Source organism: Poecilia mexicana, unplaced genomic scaffold (assembly GCF_051168715.1).
Source record: "Poecilia mexicana isolate PSO_F unplaced genomic scaffold, ASM5116871v1 scaffold_2, whole genome shotgun sequence".
In the NCBI taxonomy this organism is placed as follows: Eukaryota; Metazoa; Chordata; class Actinopteri; order Cyprinodontiformes; family Poeciliidae; genus Poecilia; species Poecilia mexicana.
The window spans coordinates 39864391-39887411 of NW_028263371.1; the positions used below are offsets into that span (position 1 = coordinate 39864391).

General features: G+C 38.1%; 1 protein-coding gene across 1 annotated transcript; it reads left to right on the forward strand.

Moving 5' to 3' along the window:
* The first annotated feature begins 6325 nt into the window (after window positions 1-6325).
* On the forward strand, window positions 6326-12246 carry rpe (ribulose-5-phosphate-3-epimerase). The gene is made up of 6 exons (XM_014990471.2): window positions 6326-6534; window positions 6832-6911; window positions 7018-7157; window positions 8549-8683; window positions 11393-11479; window positions 11569-12246. The coding sequence occupies exons 1-6, from the start codon at window positions 6341-6343 to the stop codon at window positions 11689-11691; spliced, it is 759 nt and encodes a 252-aa protein (XP_014845957.2). The 5' UTR covers window positions 6326-6340; the 3' UTR covers window positions 11692-12246.
* The last annotated feature ends 10775 nt before the right edge of the window (window positions 12247-23021 follow it).

Below are 23021 nucleotides of genomic sequence, written 5' to 3' on the forward strand. Positions count from 1 at the left end.
GTCCATCAAGTAATTCTGCGACTTCAAAACAATCATGTACTATTTTTTTTCTACATGTAGACAAACCTGAAAGGAGCCGTACATAAAAGATGGTCCAGGAAAATCACAGGATAAGAAGACAGTTGCTTTGGTACCAGAGTTCAGAGTCTGAACTGAAATAACCTGAGCAAACATCTAATATTTAAGGATGTGAGTCTTGGCAAATTGCGTGATCTTGCAGCGTGCCCAAATATTTGCCTTGGGCTAGATTTGAAACTGCGGGAGCTTAGCCTTTAAAAAAACAAGCTTGCTTATAAAGAAACTATAAAAAATATATGATGTTTAAAGTTGTGCTGTTTAGATGAAATTTTATGTTTTTTTGGGGGTTTTTTTTGTACTTTTTGGTCTATAGGCTACAAAGCCCAGACTTCTCATCATTACTCTTTTGCTTAATTTTTATCAACTTTACAAATATTTACTGAAAGTCCTCTTACGAGGGATACTTTTGCTGAATGGGCAAATAAACTTAACCTGACATGAGCACAAAATGACAACCTCATCAGTTCTGAGACAAAGGGTTCTGTAGTTAATGATTACACGCTAGGAAACCCTAAGGACTTTTTACAGCTGCTGCATTCCCAAATTGCATCAGCAATGATATGTGGGGAAACATTTACATTTTTAAACCAATGAAACCATCGGAATACAAACAACTGTGCATGTTTACGCTTATAATATAGTTCCTTCTTTTCTTGGTTCATTTCCACATGATAATTGGATCTACCTTTATTTCACCGGAAAATTAGCAGTTAAAGGAAGCAAAGAAAATCACGCTAATCTTTCTTCTAATCACGGATATCCTCCATTAAGAAGTGACCCACCAGGGTTCCTGTAGGTGTCTTCATACCAAAGGTTCAACACAAAGCATGTGACAAACAAAAAAAAAAGATCTTGCTAATTAACCTAAGGCAAGGAGGCATCTCCCACTCCTCCCTTTCCTTCCCAGCCGTGGACCCTGACCTAAGTGACGTCAGATCTTGGCAGGGCGAGGCAACAAAGACATGCTTTCCATCTGACCATCACGAGGGCCTCTATTTGTTTTCTCAGGCCTGCAGAATGCACTTCAGAGAGGGGAAGGTTTTTAATTAAGAAAACACATTGACTGGTTTGCGTTGAGATCTTAATTATCCGCCTCTAAGCAGGAAAACGTTAAAGAACAGCGTGCATGTCTTTATTGTTCCTGTGTTTTTAAGTGCTGGTTAAAGGTTAAATAAAGGCTACTAGCCAAAAGTTGAAGGCATTTCCTCTTAAATGCTTTGAGGCATACTTTTATGTAGATAACCACTGGTGAAACGTGAAACATAAATGCTCTTGGAGCGGCTGGTGAAAAATAAAGGTTAGAGGTGTTGGAAGGGTTTAATCCAGGTTTAAATTTACCTGTCATTTTAGACCAATTTTTTTTTTTATTGTGGTTGTGAGTTTAAATCAGCTGCGTGCAAACTGCTGCTGCAACAGACAGATGCTTTTTGACCTCTTCTACCTCTATCTCCTTCCCCTTTTCCTCCCCTATGCCTCTTCAGTCATCTGTAGGAAAAGAAACTTGTTGTACAATTCATAACTGGGCTGATTTCCATAAGTCGTGCAAGAGTGTAATCTTCCATTGTGGAGTGTAAACTGAGCTACCAGCAAGATTCTATCCATCACACTACGTGGATAGTCTTAAGTCTGAATTTTTCAAATCAGCTGCAAGCATGGTGGCTGTTGTAGAATGCTGTGGGCCGGTTTTTCCTCCAAAGGCCCTTTGAATCTTTCACTTACTAGGAAATTTTAGATTATAATCTCGTGGTCTCTGCCACAAAACTGAAAATGTGTTATCACTGGATCTTTCAACAAGTTCGTAATCACAAAACAGTACAAATAATGAAAGAAATTGCTCACCACAAGCAAGGTCACATTCTTACTTTACTATCTCAGTTCCCAGAATGGAAAGCTATCACAAAGCTGCGGTGTGAGTTGAAGAAAAGAGAACAATAGAAAGAATAGCCAACAAATATCTCTGCAAACACGATAAAATCGGTCAGGACCAGGTTAAACTGACCTATTGACAAAACAGGGTTAAAACAACAGGAGTAACAATCTTTGGAGCGTCAAAGATTTAGTAAAAAAAAAGAAAAAGAAAAAGAATAATTTAGTACTGAAATCAAATACTGTGCTTTTCTTGAATAAAATTAACAGAGATTGGGCAGCTTTAACAAAAAAGAAACCTGTTTCAAGGCATTTTGCACTTTCATACCAGTGGTGCCAATAAGTGTCAAAGGTGCTATAAATGGTTAATAAGGCCCTGAAAATCTCCTCCAGTGCCATTATTCACATGTAAAACACAAACAAATCTAAACCTCCCGGGATTAAACTGAACTCAACAAGCAGGAGCAGAAATCTTAATGGAGGAAATAAAAACGGGTATTAATTAAAAAAAAAAAAAAAAAAAAAAAGACAAGTGTTAGGAAAATAAACAGGCCTGTTACTTTCTACAGCTGTTCAATATCTGGAAATCCCTTGAAATGGATGCAAATAGTAGACACACGATAATTCAGTTTAAGTAGGAGGGTGGGATTGATTGCACTTCAGCTTTTGTCACCATAAGCACATACTTGTCCTGATGTGCTGCTAAAGACACATTTTTAACTGTCAGCACAGACGACTGAGATTCCGGAATGCATGCAGTGTGAAACTCTTGATCCACAAGCTCATTAGGGCTGCAACAGATTTATTTCCAATGGAAAAAAAAGTGCATATTTTCAGGCTTTTCATCATGCACAAACATCCCAAATCAGCTTTTAGCTAAATAAACCACCCTCTGTAGCGGCGACAATGAATAATTAAATGCTGGATTAGCTTTGCACTGCTAATGGCCTCTTTTATACTTTTATGTAAAAATCTTTCCATTATTAATGATAAAATATCTCCACATCTCTTGCTTAGTCTTAAATAAACCCTTTTTAAACTGAAAATGTTTGAGGGTTTTCTCATTGACATTCTTTTTTTCCTTGTGCTTCGTGGAAAATGTCTTCCCGTGTGCCATCAGTAAAAGGAAATGCTTCAAACATGACATCACTTCGACTGATTCGGATAGGAAAGTGTTTTGTTTTTAGTCCGTGTCAACAGAGATCAACAAAACATCCGAAAAAATGAGTACGAGTTGCATTCCTGTCAGGCTCCGCCTCCACCCGATAAACCAAAGAGGGGAAGTAAGGTGCTGTTAATAGTGACCTGAAGTAAACAGAAGCTTATCATTGACTGAATCAAGCACAAAGCGCTAAAAGTGTTTTGAAGCAAATGTGAGCTGCAATCTAATCGGTCAGAATGGGGAGAGCAAAAGCTTTGAGCTCGACCCAGATCATTCAAACACTCCTTAATTTTCATTTTGCTAAAATTCACTTAATGAGCCGAAGCGAATCGTCTCTCCTCGACCTTGTCTCTGCACAATCAAAGCCACTTTGAAGGTAAGCACAGCTCTATAAAACTGCAGCTACAGCAACACACCACAATATGTCTGTCAAAGCCCAAAGAGTGTTTTACTATCTTTCTTAGAATCCCATGAGGCCCAGATTCTCTGTGGCGCCGTCCTACTCTGTCTCAGCTCCGCTTAAAGACGACATACATCATGTCTGCCCTCGAGGTAACGCACTCCAGGCTACCAGTGCTTCCATCATCCCGGTAGTAATGCAAGAAGCAGGCAAAAACCCATAAATGTCCAAATCCGCTAAGGCTGCCTGAGTAAATCAGTGGTGTTCTTTGTGGATTGACTCCCAGCAGAGAAGTTTATTAACACCTTAACCTCCCTGCTCCTTAAATCAGTGCGACTTCCACACCCCTCTGAGAAACATTCAAACTATTCCAGTGGGGTGCAGCTGAGACTGGGGAAGGGGACAGAAGAAAACCCTGTGAAGAGGAGGAATGAAGAAATTATAGAACTTAAAACACCATCATTTATAAGACTGGAGTTAATTAAAGCTTTCCCATATTTTATTAACTCAGAGCTGTTTATTCTTGCATATACTGAGGTCCAAAAGTGTTGCTGATGATTTATCATGTGTGTCTCTGAATGCAGTTAATTGGCAGTAATTATTTGAAATATGCACACTCTCAAAAAAGCTTTCATGCTTCTTGACTTTTTTTGCAATCAAGATGTTAGCGTCTTGATTTGTAAGCCTTGGCATTTGTTTTTCACTGCTAGTGTTCCATGTCAGGTTCAGTCTTGAGTTGAGTCGTCACAGTGTTTAATGGTGTTCTGTGTAAAAATCAGCATAGGTTCAGTTAGATTGGAAATAGAGCAGCTTTGAATGTCAGCTATCAAGTCTTGTCACATTTTCCCTTGTATCTGTAGGTTTAATGGTTTCGTCCTGCTGGAAGTTTCACCTCTGCTCTGATGATCTGTTATGATGTTCTTTCTGCAATGACTTTCTTTTTACTGCTGCTCCACAAGGGCCACAACAGTGAAGCCCATGACTAATAGCTGTCATGTCATTCTCTCACTAGAGCTGTGGATCAGCTTTTTCCAGAGTCGACATGCTCTTGGCTGCCTTTCTGATTAATGCTCTCCTTGCCCGGCCTTTCGGTACAGGTTGACGGCCAAGAGATGTTTTGATCGGGTGACAGTTGTGCCATATTCTTTCCATTCTCACATTTAAAGAACGCTGAACCCGGATTTTGAAGCTGAGATATTGCGTTTGACACAAATGGCCTGTCTACAGTGTTTGTTGGTCTTCGTGTTACTATTTCTTCACTGATGTTCTCTAACAAACCACTGAGGCATTCACAGAACAACATAAACAGCTGTAGACAAGAGGAAACTCTAGCAGTGCATAGAAGCATTACAAAACAAACCAAAGCAGAGAGAAAACGGAGGCCGAGACAAAACTGAGAAGTTTGGCAGTTTTCTGATTGTTACATCAGCTAGAAATAGTATGCAGATGTTGTCATTGTATTTTATTCTTTATTCCAGATTATTTTTTTTCACCAGTAGCTGTCGTTTTAATGGAGTTGTTTCTGCCAGGCCCATTCACGCCTAAATAAAATTGAAAGAGGCACGAGTTGTTTGTGCATTATTTAGGCGCCATCTAGTGTTAAAAGAATAGTATTATCTAATTTTTAAAGCAGAAGTGTGGCGCAGAGGGAATATATAAATTTAACAAATAGTCATTAACGGTCAAAGTACAACCGGAAGTTGTCGTTTTACCTGAAAATTAAAAGTCTTAAGAAATAAATGGGCTGGAGGAAATGGATAGTTTGTTAATTATTAGATCTCCTATAGACAAGTAAAACATGTTGAAGAACTATATGTCAGTTGTATTTGTTTGGGGTAGAACAATGTTAATAAAGCATCTGAAAAATCTATTATGACTGATGTTTCAAAAATAAAAGTATTAATCCACCACCAGAGCAGTTTATCTGCCTTCATCTCATCATATTCTTTGCATGCTCACATGTTAAACTTTCTCTGAAGCCTTGTCTTTATCCTCCCAGGCAACTCCATCTTCAGCGTATTCACTATATCTCTCCCCCAAATCCAAATTATTTCAGTATTACCTCTCTAACTTTGCCTTAAAATCTGAGCTGTCTCTCTAATATGCTCATTACTTAGTTTGTACCACTGTCTTCAGACCATACATCATAGCAGGTGTGTCTACCACTCGCCCCTATTTTCCATCACAAATCCACAGTGGGCCTTTGTGTCTGTCTGCTCCACACAGACTGTGCTCTTCTCCCTACAGGATACCTTCACATCAGGTTCGCTTTCACCTTCTCCCACTACAGATCAAAATATCGCCGGTAGGCATCATACTGAACAGATTCATCCTTATTAAGTCCTATATAACACATCAGAACTTTCTTTCTATCTTTGTTGTAACTGCATCTAAGCCTAACTTGTTTGGAGTTCTCACTCAATAATGTTTTGTTTCATATAGTTACATTTATCAAGACAAGTGTTTTTAAATAATTGACCAGTGTAAAAGCGTCTGAATAGACAAATGAAAAAAAAAGTCCTTTGTCTTTTAATATGTAATTACAAACTTTCTGTATGCACTTAAAATCTCAAATTAAAAATGAATAAACATGGTTTTTATTGGCTAATTCTACAGGACTTATGTTGAAAAAAAACTTTATAGTGAACTACAGTAACATCTGAAAGTTGAAGATATAATGTCTCTGTATTTTTTTCAAGTTTCCACCTCAAATAACCTGATTTAAGTGCTAATTAGATTAAAAAAAAAAAAAAAAAAAAGAAAAAGACATTTCCCCGTTTTAGACACGTTAATTAATTGCTTTTATTTTAAAGGTCCCAACCGGAAACTCTACCATGTTACGCTTAGCTAGACTCGCAGCTAGCGTGCCCCGGCTGCAGGCACGTCCCACCAACAGCAGGCACAGCATGGCATACAGTGCAAAGATAGGTCCGTCCATCCTGAGCAGCGACCTGTCCTGTTTGGGCAGCGAGTGTGTCCGGATGATGGAGTGCGGGGCGGACTATCTGCACCTGGACGTCATGGACGGGTCAGTTTGCCCCTGGCTGCATTAGCCAGCGTGCTAACGGCTAACAGGCTAAACACAAACTCTGAGAGCACAAGTTGGCTAATATCAGGAAGCTAAGTTAGAATAACAAATGTCATGTCCTGAAAACTCAGTTTTCATTATTTAACTGAAAACATTTAGAATATCTTGTTGTTGTTTTTTAAGCTTTAAGTCTTAAATACTGACTTAAGGAGTTAAATCTCCCTTAGTTTACAGGAACTGCTTAACTTTACACCATTGGGAGATTGCTCAACAAGCTGTTATTGCTTACCTTTAAAGGCACTTTGTCCCCAACATCACATTCGGCCATCCCATGGTGGAGTGTCTGAGGAAGACTGTAGGCCAGGATCCTTTTTTCGGTGAGAAAGGATTCATTCCAAAATATGCGACAACACATGCTCTAAGTTATCAGCTGAATTAAGTCTGCTATGGCCTCTTTGCTCATTACTCTATTGACGTTTGCAGACATGCACATGATGGTGTCCCGGCCGGAGCAATGGGTGAAGCCCATGGCTGCAGCTGGAGCCAGCCAGTACACCTTCCATTTGGAGGCCACCACCAACCCTGGAAACCTCATCAAGGAGATAAGGGAGAGCGGCATGAAAGTGAATATTATACTAAAAAAACAGACACTACAGCTTTGTTGCATGAATCATATCCTCAGTTGTGTTTTGTAACATTTTATTGTCCTTAACTGCCCACATTGGCTTTAAACTAGTTTCATTAAAATCAGTGATTCAATTCAAAAACAGAACTTTACACTGGCATAGATGACATCACAGTAGGTATAACCATAGACATAATATAACACTGTTGACACTATTCCTCTTCAGCAACCTCATCTGTGTGTTTTATCATGGCCAAATTCTCCAGAAATTTTTAGTCTTGTCACATGCAGGTCAAATGTTTTGTTTTTCTTTTTCTTTTTTTTTTTGAAGGAGTAATTTGACTTATAACATGCAAATGAGCATGGAAAAAATACAGTTGGGTACATTGAAAAAAGTCTGAAGAACTGTGTTATACCCATAGACATAATAAATACAAACATATACTTGTCCGTACTAAGTGTCCGCCAAGGTGGCGTCTCTGTAGTTCTAACTGGAAGCTCTGGCCTCCTCTGTAGGAACTGAGTGTTTTGCCATCTCTGTTGTTCTCTACATCTCTGCCCTCCTCAGTGTTCTATTGCTATGGTAGTTAATCCTTTCTGAAAACTGTCATGTGTGAGTGAGACACAGAGGTGGAATCGTACCTGTAAAGTCTCCCGTTCTTTCCGGGAAACTGCCGTGCTCCCGTATTAGTATTTTCCCGTAAATATCCCTTATTGTGCCGCCCCCCCAACCCTCAACTGTTAAGTTGCGTCACCCCCCACGTTCAATTTACCTTCTCTCCCTCCCCGCTTTTATGGTAGTCCAATAGCCTCTGTTATTAGACTGCCTCACAATGCATTTAAATGCTCTCCTATGCATTGCTATGCAGGCCCCAATTATTAAAAGATCTTCCGTGATAATTTTAAGTTAAATTCTTTTAAAATCCAAACTGGATCCCTCCATCTGAATGGCAAAATCTGAAATCTGTCTAAACTAATTCATCTACCATAGTGCTGGCTAATGCTAGCTGATGAGACCGAGGCTCAACATGTGTCTGTTGTAGCAGTCACAAGATTATTCATTCATAATGAATTATCATTTTTTCAAATCTTTATATTTTGGGAAATCTTGCAGTAGAAATGTACACTTTATTACCCAACTGTGCAATTGTCGTCAGTTTTGTTAGCAGTGTTTTGACCCTAAAGTGGTTTAATATTTTTGTGGAAGAAATATGATGAGAAAAGAAAAGGAAAAAATATATATTTAGTCTCTCTCTGGTCTCAGTTCAAGTTCTTATATATCCCGTTTTAGCAGACATCACTTATTAATTAAATTATGTATCATAAAGGCTTTTTCACCTCTCACAATAAAACAAAATATCTATATTGTTTTGCTTGATGTTGTCATAGGTGGGATTGGCCATAAAGCCTGGTACTACAGTGGAAGAACTGGCACCTTGGGCCAATCAGGTCGACATGGCTCTGGTCATGACAGTGGAGCCTGGATTTGGAGGACAGAAGTTCATGGAGGACATGATGCCCAAGGTAAAGGAGAGAGAAATTAATATTTTGTAAAATATTGCCAACTATTATGGTTGGTAGGTGATCCGATATTTAACTGTATACATGGCAAATGATCTTGAAAATGGCTGGTCATCAGTAAATTAACTCTGGCAGTGAAACCCAGTAACAATCAGTTTGTTTAAATGGATAATTCAGTGATTTAACTCTAGAAAATTTCAATACCACTCTAACCACCAGGGGAGATATTTTAACTGTCAGAGGTGCTTTACGTATTACAAACGTGATATTTAAAAAGGATTTTTTTGTTGTTGTTTTTATGTTTAGCTTTATTAATTCTGAATAGAATAAAAGTTCATCAACAAAAAAAGTGAGTCATGAGGTTAATACTACTTCAGGCTCAGAATTTAGATTGCAGACATATGCTTAAAATGCTAGCATTTTACAGCATTCACTGAAATTACTTTTTAGAAGGTATAGAATGTTGTTTTTTTGTTGTTTGTCCAGCATGTTTTTGAAAATTAATTGGTGATAATGCCATGTCTGAAGCCTCCATGCAACGCTTCATTTGATTCAGGTTAGACCAGAACTCTAAAATTACAATAAATAAACTAAGTAGTTGTAATTTGGTGGCTAGATGTATTTTTTCCTTGACAAAACTTTTCTTATAGGTACAAAAATGACCTCCACAAAACATTCAGTATTGCCCAACCTACTGTTGGATATTCCAACTGCTCACAGCATGCAGCGGGGAGCTCTCCCTGCTCTACATTTTGTGATTTTTATGTTCATTTCTCCTGTCGCTTTCCTCCGCAGTCTTGTCTCTTTTATTTGCTTATCGCATCTTGGGAGTTTTCTGTGTTGAGCTGAAGACGTATTCAGGGTGGAATCATCCACAGAGCTCAGAGACGAATTTATTTTTGGGTCATAAAAGGTGCAGGAAGTTGCAGGAGGGGACTCATCTGTTCGCTGCCCCACCGGAATATTTCTCATCATATTTATCTTGGTCTTGTTTTTTATCCAATAGTTACTGATTAATGACTTCATTCGCTTTGAATTCCTCCTGGCAGAGCAGCCCAATTCCCCTAATCTGAATCCTGCGCGTAGTGTTGGAGTTGTGCCAAAACTTATTTCATGTTATTTCTTTCATTTTTGCCTCATAATAGACTTTGCATTAGTCAAATTGTAGCCTGTAGTTAATAACCTACTGCAATTTGTTCATGCCTGTGTGTGTGTGTATATATATATATATATATATATATATATATATATATATATATATATATATATATATATATATATATATATATATATATATATATATATATATATCTGTACAGTCTTCTGCGTTTCTCTGTCAGGCTGGTTTACAGGACGTGTCAATTATTCCAATTATATATTATTCAGTCATAAACCAACTCAGCAAACATTTACTGTGGTTTCTTGGGTCGTATGCGTTACAGTGTGGTTACCATAGCAACCTTCAACCAGCCAGCGGGACCACTCAGGGGGTAGCATTTTTTTAATGGTTTCCCCCCCTCGGCGTTTTTAGGTTTTCAGGGTCCAAACTCCAATATCTCACAATTGTAGAAATTATGAAGAGAGCAATTTTAGGAAAGGTCATGAAGTATTAAACTAGTATTCAATTTAAGATGGTTACTTGGAGTTAAAAACCTTTGGGGTTGTCAAATTGACTCTTGGGTAGTTCTGCTGTTAATGATGAGCTTGCTGAGAAAAAAAGTTTGATGAATTTGCATTCGCGAATTGACCTTGAGGAAAAGGATATTTTAATGATATAATATACATTATTACTTAAGCACATAAGTAGGACCTGCTGTGCAGGTCCTGTATCACCAGATTACCATCATCACTGTAAAAACAATAGTAGAGATTAGTCAGATTTTATCAATAAAGACTTAATCTGAACAGTTGGAATGCTAAAAACCTCTGACAGCTGAAGAAATATTCATTTCTCTTAGATGATCAAGGCAACAGTATGTTATTGAAGTTGATGATACTGATGGGATTTGGTTATGTTTAAGCTTCAGTATATTTACTCAGAAATCAAAGGTTAAATCACCTTAACTTTAGAAAATGATTTGGATTAAAAATAGTTGCACTTCTTTTTGTATACATCAACAAGAAGCCACTGCCACAGCTCTGCATATGCATTTTAGTACAAAGTGTGAACACGTATTCATAGCTGTACATTTGTAGCTGAATATAAGCTATGATGTGGTGTAAATTGTGATTGCTAGGAGATGAAATCATCTCCTGTGAACAGGAGTTGCTATGACTTGCAAACATGAACAGTGGAAGATGCTTCAGATGCCCAGCACTTACTGACCAGATGGTGTTGCAGAAATGACTGAAAGTTTTGAAAGAAACTATTAGGCCTCTTAAAACTAAAGTAGTATAATTTTGGCAAATCTGTTGCAATCAACATTTTAAAAATGAATCACTTAATGCAAGTGCTGCAGTTTTAATTGCACCGGTTTAGATTGTATTAAACCACACAGCTGCTTAAAATCTCCCATCACTCTTCAGAACTGTTTGATTTTTAACCCTGCTCCACTGGGCCCTCTGTCTTGCATGATTTTAGGTGTTCCTCTCGCTGCCACACACCTGATTTAAACAAATATTTGATTAACATGCTCCTGTGGCACTTGATGGACTCCCGAGGAGTTGATCCAATCAGTTGACCTGTGCTTTACTACTGTGTGTGTCACCCAGGTGAGCTGGCTGCGGAGTCAGTTTCCCTCCTTAGACATTGAAGTAGACGGAGGCGTCGGCCCCGACACTATTCACAAGTGTGCAGAGGTAAAGAATGCAGACATTATGAATGTATTAAGAAGCTTAGAAAATGTTTTGTAGTTTTCGTAATTTGGGCCTGTTCACCTTCGCCTCAGGCTGGAGCCAACATGATCGTGTCGGGCAGCGCCGTGATAGGCAGCGACGACCCTCGCTCTGTCATCGCGCTCCTGCGCACAGCGGTGGCCGAGGCGATCCAGAAGCGTTCCCTAGACCGCTGACGCTTCGTGTTCCTGAGAGTCCGCCCGCAGGGACGGTCCACCCGCGCCTCATAACACCAACAAGCCGCAGCAGCAGCTGCAGGAAGCTACTCAACATTGGACATTTGTGGGGAGGAATGGAGGTCGAGAGGTCACGGTCAAGGCAAGGGGCTTCTGTGTTTTTTTTTTGTTGTTTTTTTTGCCAACACCCTTCACACAATCTGTGTGACGTGATTGAAGCTGCGTCGCGCTTGTTTCAGCTTCTCCTGCTAGAATCTCGGCGCAGGAACTACTCCAGGACCGGAGCTAACGTTCACACGCCAACAAACTCTGTAAGCATTCCAGAGCTCCGTCTTAAACCAAAATGACCCACGAAGCAGTTTTATTATGCCTTCACCTTAAGCGTCTGTTTTTCTTTTCTAACTGAGATCATGTTTTAAAGATTCCCAAAAAGGACGAGGGGTTCGTTCTCTGTCTTGGTTGAAATCACAAGGTACTGAATGTACTACTGAAAAATGCATCCTACAAAAATGTATTCCTGAAGATTTGTTTTGCAGATTAAAACTATCAAAAGTTTGTGGACCTACTGTAATATATTTATGTAATATACAGTCACAGCTACTTAGTTTCACTGATATAAAAACATTCATAGTAAATTGTTACAAATTATGCTTTTAATCACTTGTGCCAGTCCAGTGTTGTTCCAGTGTAAGGCTGGGTGTTCGAAAAAAAAAATACAACAATGTATCTGGTAAGAAGATAAGAAAAAAATCTGCTAAAGTAAAAATGCATAACACCAGTCATTTGGTCATATTTAGAAACACACTTGTAAAGCAGTCTGTCTATTAATATATAATAAATTGACAACTTCAAGTTCACAGCGGATTATGAAGAAATCTTCCCTTCTTAAGATAGAATCAAGGGAGGAGGAAGATTTTCTTAAAAGAAGTACAAAAGATGTCTGTTTCTTATGATGTAAGACGCAAATCACTGAAAACCATCAAGACAGCAGAAAGACCAGGATAAAACGATGTGTCTGTAGAAAAGGCCTCCAGGCCGAGTTTTAATCGGTTAAAGTTTAACCACAACGATTTAGGACAGCATTGGACATATTCCACTAAAAATGAAGATGTGCTTTCAGCTCATAGTGAAACTGGTGTTTATTAAACTTGCCACTGGATTCCTTTTGACGTATGCCACAGAGGGCTTTCTGGCTGACAATTCAGGGAAATTCAGCCTAATTAACTGAATAAGAAAAGCTTGAAAAATGAGCCTGTGGTTACGACTTGAGTGACAGTATTGTGCGATGACTAGGGAAATTGTCCAATAACAGATCTGATCTGTACAATAATACACAGTTCTCGGCCAATTCAGTGAAAGAGCATTTTTTTCTAAATCTACATATATTTTGAGTTTCTTCTGTCAGTGTTGTTCCTCGGGTAAACCATAATCAGATTTAAGGTTTATTTTTGAAAATAAATAAAAAATATATACAAACTGGAAAATGTTAGGCTTTCAGAGACAGGAAGCGTTTAAGAAAAAACCTTTAGGAGGTCATAGTGTTAAGAAATCTACATAACATAGCCTTAACAAACACTCCAAAAGACTTTATTATGACACTAAGTTTAGTTAACTTTGTATTCCAAACACTGCTCCTGAAATTGTCAGAGTAAAGTTTTATGAGGACAGAGGAATTTTTATGATAAACTGTCCATTTAGATAAATGTCAAACATTGTGCTTTGAAGTAAAATTTTACTTCTGGGCGATAACTCAGTAAAACTAAATGTACTTGTTCATCTTGGTTTAGCTCTCAGGCTTTGTATACACTTCACCCTGATATTTAAATACATAATATATAGTATTTTGTTTTATAAATTTTGTGAAACCTTCTATCTGAGCGACGCTAAGAAAACGGTTTAGATAGGAGGACAACAGATTCAACAGTGTGGCGTTGATAATGAAAATGGTCCAAACACAAGGTAACCTGATGACATCACCATGTGGGCGGAAACTTTAACTGTCGTGCGTCGGTAAAAAGGAGAGAGATGACGGAAAATGATGCACTGACTGGGTAACACGGAATCAAAATCTGTGCCCACTTGGAGAAACCGCGTTGGCTAAACCCAACGGCCGAGAGCTGACGAACCTGAAGCAGCGTTTGACTCAGCCGGAGGTCCGCTTGTCCCGTTTCATCCGAGGCTGTTGGCTGACATCGAGTCCTGCTGAACTCAAAAGGCTTCCTCTTTTTGAATTTTGCCAAAAAAAATTTTTTCCTTAGCTTCTCTCAGTTTGGAGAGATATTTAGAATCTAAATTACGCATTGGGAATCTTGAGTCTAGCTTTCAGATCGAAAGAGATATTAAAAGACTCGTAATCTTTAATTAGTCAAAAATATTGTGAATGTTTTATCTCATTTCCCTTATTAATTTTCCTGTCAGTGGTTAGATTTTATGTTTGTGTATTATTTATGTAACTGAAATATATTGTGATTATCTAATAAGATATCTATTAATTCTATATAAAACCATATCCAGTCAAGTCATTCAATTTCAATTGATAATATATTCTCATACGATTTTCCTCTCAGTCTTTTATATGACGTATGTATTTCAGAGAATTTTACCCTCCAGAAAGTCTTGATTGATCTTTCAGACTGATGAAAAAAACAATATATTTAATTGAATGAGGAATATATGATTTTTAATATGTAAATGTAGTTAAATATCATGTCAACAGCTAGACTTAAGGATCCACCATCAAATATAGCCGTTTCCTTATGATTTATTCCCTAATCTAAAAACCTAAATAGTTTTAGTAGTAGGTTTTTTTTTTTTTTTTTTTTTTTTTTTCCCAAAATCTGTGTTCATGACTTTTCATTGTTCATACACTAGATGGCAACTTTGGACAAAAACTGATGGAACAAACCCCTATGTGAAGAATTATGGTTAAACTGTGAGGGTTTGCTCTAAATTTGTGAATATGAGCAAATGCTTTACACTCGTTTTACACTGAAACCAAGTTTCTGTGATGCATAATACATCCAGACTTTCTGGAAGAAACATCATTACTAAGAGTTCAACAGAGACCTTGGACATACAATAATCCTTTTTTTTTCATTTTGTTGCTGAAAATAGCAAAAAAAAAAAAAAAAAAAATCAGCTCATTGCTCAAGTGCTGTTTGATCCCTTTTCTCTCAGAAACATTTGTCACTTTTTCAATCAATGCATCTTTTTAGTTGGGTGGAATATTGAGCAGTGTCCAATCCAACTTTTTGGACAGTATGTTTTTTTTTTTTTTTTTATGGATTAATTGGTTTACATACACTTAGTTGGGCAGTCCCCTCCACTTGAAGACAGACAGACAGACAGACATAAAACATGTCTATTGTCTCTCTCGTCTCTGGACGTATCCCTCCTGTCAGTGAAAATCACCCACTACATGCTTCAAACCGCAAGCAGCTCTCTCAATAATTCAGCGCATGACTTGGAGGCAATTCGCAGGCCCCCTGAAATATTGATGCCGAAATCTGTATTTTAATTTCAAAGTCACACTTAATGGCAGATAATGTTACCCTCCTTGCTTGTTTTATCTTTGAATGTGTGCGTTTACTTTATATGCGTACCGGCTCAAATTGAATGTGCGCGTGCAACAATAGAGTCTGAGTTCGATGTATGAATTTGTGAGCGTTGTGTGAATCTCCAGTGACAGATTTCTGCTCTAATAGATGACGACAAGCGTTTTGTGTGCTGGTGTCATCGCTGCCTTGCAAAGACAGGAAGACAATCCGTGCAGGGGGTAGCTGTCAGCGCTTACACATGTTCCAGGCTACTTAACCCATGTTGCAGTCTTATTTGTTATGTGACAGGTGTTATTTCTCTCCAGATTGTCTTAAGCTGTTTTCACTTGCTGATTTGGACCACGCACTGGTTGAATCAAAGTTTGGTCAGGAAACAGTTCCTCCTCTGGCGCCATGACAACTGCATGCAGACGCTGTGTTATCGAAAATGAAAGAAATGGCAGTGGATCAGAGTGCTCAAAAGATCAAACAATCCTTGGATTTTTAAACTTCTTACATGTGATTTGCCTTGCAAAAGTGTGTTTTTAGGGCCTTTTCTCATTTTTCTTGTACACCCGCAGAAATTTAATGCATTTTATTGGGGTTTTATTTCATAGGTCAACACAAGGAAATGCAACATTTTAATGATGCTCTCTGAAAGTGTGCAAAAACTTGTAGAAAAGCTGCAAGTCTTTTTGAGGTATGTCTCCACCTGCATTGATGGTACTTTGCAGTCAGATTGGATTGAGATAATCGGTAAATATGTATTTTTAAGATTGCAACAGATTCTTAATTGAACTATTGGGCCATTGACCTACTTTAAGGTGATCCCCAGGCCTGGTCTAGAGCTTTTTGAACAAGTTTTCTTCCATAATTGCTCAGTATTCATCTTCCCTTTTATTCTGACCAGCTGTTTCCATCTTTGCTAAAGACAAAACAGACCCACAACATTTTTGGCCCATTTTTTGCTGCAAATTTTAAAAAATTAAACTTGCATTGGTAGGAGAGTATCAATCAATTTTTTCTTTCCAAGTCTTGACACAGATTGAGAGATGGTGGAGTTTTTATTGGATGTGTGTTTTTCAGAGGCACTTCTCTGCCCCCTGCTCTTGCAGTACATGGAAAATGACCAGTTGCTCTTAATCTAAACTCTTATCTTAATGGTAGTGGAGATGGTAGTATTTGTAAAGTTTTTTTTTTTTTTTTTAAATTTATCTAACAGGATTTAGTATGGCTGAACTTCTGAAAGACTCACTCATTATGCATTATTCTGTGAGAACATCAAGGAATCACTTGCGGTGAAGGATGTTCTAGTACTCCTGAAATTATGGAGATGGAATGTTACACTTTCTACAAACACCTTAATGTGACATTTAAAAGACAATGTAATATCTGAAACAACCTACAGATATTTTAAATCATTTCCAATCTGCAGGATTTTATTACTCATAAATGTAACAGAGTGGGGCATTTCCATGGCTTGTTAAAAATCATCATGCATACTATCTCTTCAGCTGTGAGTAGAGAAAAGTCATAGTTTATAACTAGTTCTGGCAAGACTAGCAAAAGTTAAAATCAGAGCTTGCAGGAAATAAAATTATACTCTTTTTGTATGGCTGGCAGCTTAAGAAAGTTTGCACTGGTGTCAGTCCATCAGTCCATTTTCAGGTGATGTTTGAAAAGTGTTTTAGCTTTTGTTTTTCATGAGTGTTTAGAGTAAAGGGTGCCGATAAATGCCTAACAAACCTGTACATTTTTTTATTTATAAAAAGCTGAAAGCCATCCATCACTCTCCTTCTATTTCAGTCTGCAAAAAATAAATCTAATGAAATTTGTGTCCGTAATGTGATGGAATTGGAGAAGGTTAACAGTGAAAGTAAATGCTTTTTCAAGGCAGTATATTTCTCGGCACACAGCTAAAAAAAACAAAACAAAACAGGTGAAACAGGTAAACATGCTAGAAAATGTGTGTACACAAAAGTACAAAAAATAATTCAGACAGCCGTCATGCGGTATTTTTGATTTTCAAAGGATTGCTTCGAGGGAGCATCTCGGTTTCAAACGGAGGTGTGTGCCGTTTTTTTTAAAGTCAGTACCAGAGGGTATTCAAGCACACAGCGACGCAGGTCAGATCACTGAACAGCCAGTCTTAATGGACTGCACGGTTGACTCATCATGACAGAGACCTGCTGTATGCCCGGTTTGAGCAGAGATGAAACACACATCACGAAATTTTACCCCAGGCCCTCAAGCATGAAGAAACCACAGTTTGTTTTCAAATTCATAACGATGAGGCATGCAGGGGCTTAAGGACTTTGGAAGTCTTACTGAGGTCAATATTACCTGATAACAAGTGGGATCAACACGATTTATTTTGCAGCTTGAAAAAAATTAAAATCTCGCATAGAAACAAAGTTGATGGCTTACAAATTTTAAGTGAGTCCAAAAACACCTCTAGGAGGTATAGCTCACAATGGAGTTGTTCTGCTCCACTGTCAAACCAGCTAATCTTGCAAATTTTGACGTTTTCTGCAACTTTACTGAAATAGTCAGTGAGAGTTCGCACCTGAACTAGTCTAACAAGTCCTGAGGACCAAATAAAAGTTAAAACAAACTTTCTGCAACAAGGTCGAACTCAAGTTGCTTTTGAGCTTTTGTTGTTCAAATTTTACTGGTGAGCAAAGGACACATTCAAATACATACAAACTAATTTAAATATCATCAGTGAAGACTGACAGGAGAAGACGTTTGTGAAATCAAGATGCACAGGGCGAAGATTTTGCAGTGGCCCTCTGACCAAAACATGATTTGGCATCAGTAGATAAATATCTTAAAAGTTGTACATTCTAGAAGGTTCGAGAATCTCTCATACTAATGCAGAAATGAACAAAAAAAAAACACCACTCTTTTGTTTATCCATGAGGGTGAAGCTGTGTAATTTGCTGGGGAGTTTCACCACAGTGAATCCATATCTTGCACATAATTAGATCTTTCAAAAGATGCATGTCAGTAAATTGGAATATAATTGAAAAGTTACTTCACTTCAATAAGTCCATTCAAAAAGAGAAACTCCCCCCTCGGCCCCCTTTTGATGATTAAGGCTTACAGAATATGAAAATCGAAAGCTAATTTCTCTGAATATTATATAAAACCGCTTCTTTTATCTCCGACACAATCCCTGGGAAGAGCTGACACTTGTCCAGCAGACAATGTTTAACACCCTCCACTGCCAAACAAGCTGGCTGTTCACAGAGAGCTGCATACAAGCATATTAAGAAAAAAAGGTGTGTTAGAAAATTAGCTCAAAAGCAGAAGGAATAAAATAAGCTTTGAGAGGATTGTGAAGCAAAGCACATTAAAGAGCCGGGGGGGGATATTTGGAATGTGTGGACTGCAGCCAGGATCAGGGCTTGCATAGCTGCTAAACACACATCCAGGGCATGGGAAACCCTGTTTTTCTTCAGCCACTCCTGAACTGTAGACATCAAACTACTTGCAGAGGCCAAAGAGAAAAAAATGACTGGACTCCTGATCAGTGGTTAGATAAAATTCACCTTTAAGGAAGATTTCTGAGTCTGGAGAATCACAGAATCCAAGTTGTCTGAGATCCCAAAAAGTTTTCCGCAGTCAGTGATGACTTGGGGAGCAATGTCATCTGCTGGTGTCTGTCCGCTGTGTTTTTTCTGACGTCCAATCTTAGCGCAGAAGGCTCATCTGTTTTCAAACTTTGATGAATTCTAACTTCTAATACTTAGTTCAGTGATCATTGTGTCACTTTGCTTGATTCTTGCCGGACCTGATTGGCTGTCAATCGATAGTCATCAAAATGAATTAAAAGCAGAAATGAACACTTAAAATCTATCCTTGTCATGTGTGCAGAGAATACGACTTGCAGTTTTTAAACTGAATTACAGACAAAAAAAAACAAAAAAACTTTTTGATGAAGTTCCAGTCAATAGAGATGCAGCTACAGATGGTATATTTTGTGTTCAAACTACCCTAACTCATCAAAATCTTCTATCAAAAGCTTGACAGCAAAATGTCTGAAATTGTGCAGCTTCAGAACAACAATGCTACTTTGATGTTTTATTCACAGAGAACAGTTAGACAATACAACCAACATCATCAGAGTGTGTAGATTTAGATTTTTCTCTCCTAATTTGATCCTTAAAGAAGTCAAAAGAAATATATGAACAAACAAAAAATGATTTCATAAAATAAGCAGTAATAAAGTAAAAGTGGAAGAGGGAATTAGCAAGCATATGGTATTTATTTGTGTTCATAAAGCCGACAGACGAAAACATAAGTAGTTCTCCTTTCTGTGTGTCTTTGCAGTCATATTTTAAAACAAATTTATGTAACATGTTTCAGTTGATCCCATTTGGAAACAAGGCCATCTTTGAATTGCTCTGCTACTCGAGCTAGAATTTTAACCTGGGATGCCCAAACATTTGCTGTATAGCACAAGCTGTCAGATCCCAAAAATGTTTAAAGAAGCTGCCTCTCACTGGGGAACGTGTATTGTTTTTGTCTCCTTCTCTCTCTCTCTCTCTTCTCTTCTTCTTCACTCTCTCCTGCCATTTATTTTGTCGAGTTTATTCCCCGCTGCATTCTCTTAGCCTCAGTGATGCTTCCTTTCCTCCTTTCTGGGATGGTAATGTAGCAGGATTAAATCTTTCCGCTTATGTACTCATTCTTAGCACTAAAAGCACACAAGAGAAGTTGTTTTCCATGTTCCTGTTGATTGGTAATTACTGTGGGGCCCCCCTAGGAAAACAAAACACTCACTGTTGTTATGAAGAAAGGCCTCATCTGATAGTTTTCTTTGTCTTATTAACAATTAAAAATAAATTGCGAAGATAATATTACAGAAAATCTTTTTCATTTGCCCTGAAGTGAGATGGGCTGCAGTAAAGTACAGATGTGGTGGGCAACAGTAGCTGAAGTGTTGTGGGGTAGGAGGGTACCGGGGACTGGGGGTGACGGGGAGGGGGGTCGAGAGGAAGCCTGATCAGCCGAGCTGCCTCCCGTTTCTGTTGACTTAAATAAGAAATGCTGAAAGGCACACTGAGCTGCTTATATTATGAGCTTACTGTGTCATTTCTGGAGGGTTTGCCTTTACTGAAGTTATTATAGCAGCAGCAAACAGTCTGGGCTGGGGTGGATTAAGGCAAATGAAAGATTGGGCTCAGTCTCTTTAAACAGACAGTGTATCAAAAACTAGTCAAAAAAAATAGTCAAACTTGAAACCTTGTTGATCACAGGGGCATCGTTTTAGGTCTAAGAACATCAGCTGATTCTGATGGATGCCTGGTTAGCGTTTTATAAGACGAACCATGTTTATCATTTATTCAAGTCATATCAGACATTTTCCAGAAAATGTAGACGTATACAATGCTGGTTAGAACCTCATATGCAGTGACATTAAGGACAATGCCGTATTGTTTTTGATACTTATGCTCCATTTGATACTTGGTTCCGCTCTTGCATTCAGAAGTGCCTTAAATCTTTGTGACGTATATTCAACAAGGCCACAGAAACATTTCAGATGTTTCGGTCCACATTGATGTGACAGCGTTAAACTGTTGCATCGGATTTGTAGGTGCCACATCCCTGATGAAGGTCTCCTGTTCTGCTAGACTCTAAGGTTCTCTATTGAATTGAGATCTGGTGAATAATGTGAATAATATGTTTCTGTGCAAATTTTGACACTTTCGGATAAATAATTTTAAAGTGATGGTTGTCGGTGCCACCATTTAAGTACAAGCTGTACTTAAATCTGGTGAGTGTTTGCATCTAAAACAGCCAGGAGTACCCAAAACCAGTCCTTGGGAGCTTTTAGATGCATCCCTTCGTCAAATCAGGTGAAGATGCTGTGTTTAGAGATCAGTGAGGATTCTACGTTCGACTCTAAGATCCCTCGAGATCAGTGCACAAATCTGTACTGATTGAAATAAAATCCTCTTGTGTTCAACAAAACAGAATCTTTTCCTGGGGCATTTTCACAATGCCAAGGTGACTAACCCCAACGCACAACATAACTTCATATCTCAGTGCAGTTCAAAACTGTATATGAACAAAACTTATAAGCTTTTTAATCTTAGTGCTTTGGTTTCGTGGCCATAAAATGCAGTGATTTCGTTTTAGCTCCTTCCAAATAAGACACAACTGTAAAGGCTGCTGGGTGTCAAAGTCTCAGACAGCTCATCAAAACAAGACATCGTATTTCATTTTGTCAGGGATGCTGATACTGATCATCGACATATGCCTTAACAGAGACCCTTTTGTCATGGGTCTCACAAACCATTTCCCTCAAAACTCTAATTGCAGATGGTCAAACAGTTTATCAGAACAGCATTTGGTGAGTTTCAATTGTTATTATTGAAAGGAATGATACAAGTTTATAAAAGATCAAAAGGCAGCAAAACTTTTCAGCAAACCCTGGTCAACACACTTACGTAGTTACTTTAAACAACATGGGACAGTAAATGACTTGTCTTTGTCTACCCACAGTCCAATGGAGCGTAGGAAATGAAGACGAAGATGCAGTCAGACATTCAAAACTGAGAAGATGACACATTCCAGAGTCACGCTTGGCATCTGTGTCACGTTGTTTTTCCTCCATTATCCCATCCCTTTAGGAAACTAGCTCCGAGTCTCGAGGCAATACTTCTTAATGAGAAAAGGGAACATGAGCACAGATTCTTATTTCCTTTCATCTTTGAAGGAAATGTTAAACCCATTTTGAGAAAGCTACACATCTTTCAAACTTTTCGACATTTAAATGGGATGTTTTGAAAAAAAAAGAAAAACCCTAACAAACTACTTTGTTCAAACTCACCGTGCATCCCAAGCGCACAGTTGATTGTTCTTACGTTCTGTTACTTTACAACCAAAAACATTTCTCTATAGGCAGAAAGCGCGACATGTTTCTTCGCGTATTTATTTATCTATTTTACCAACGGCAGCTATTTGACACTGCTGAACAAATTAATCCCCATGTCATGATGCTGTCACTCATGTTTCACTGTGGGGATAGTCTGCACACAAAGCATTTTACAAGCATGCTAAAAATAGCATTTTTGTTCACATGATTGATGTATGACTTACATGGTTGGGCTAAATTTAAGCAAGACTTTTACTTTGTTTCCTTTCTTTTTAAGACAAATTTTTCTCTTTGCTGCTTTTTCAAAAAAAGCGACTGAACAACTTAGTTGATGGAACAAGGGCTAAAGTGAAAATACCTCAAAGAAATCAAAGAAATAAGGAAAAGGTTAATCACAGCTGTTGACATGAAGCTGGTTTCAGGGTTGATCAAAGTAAAGTTAAAATTAAAGCTGGCATTTAATCTATAGTAAATTTTTGCATTTTTAAATTTCTATCTTAAACTCATTACATTAATGTCCTGCGGTTCTAAAAACAATAAAATTACAGTTAATTACATGATTCAATTTACTGAATCATGATGACAAACTACAAGCAATTTGAACAAAAAAAATCTACTGGTGTCAAAGAGATTTCACCAATGTGGAGATGTGACAAAACAAATGAAACAATAAATGCCTAGGACCGTCAATTAGCAGATCTCCAGGCTCTTTCTGACCCTCAGAGATTTGAGACTAAATGCCGACGTCCCAGCAGGAAACATGAGGAAACCTTTGCATCAGTTTACTCTGTGTTAGGCAGAACCAGTATTTTGTTGATTAAATATGGATGGGTTGAGAATATTTCACTGTGCGTGTTTGTTAAAATTTAACATATTTTCAATTCACCACAAAGAATGTGTGACCCTCT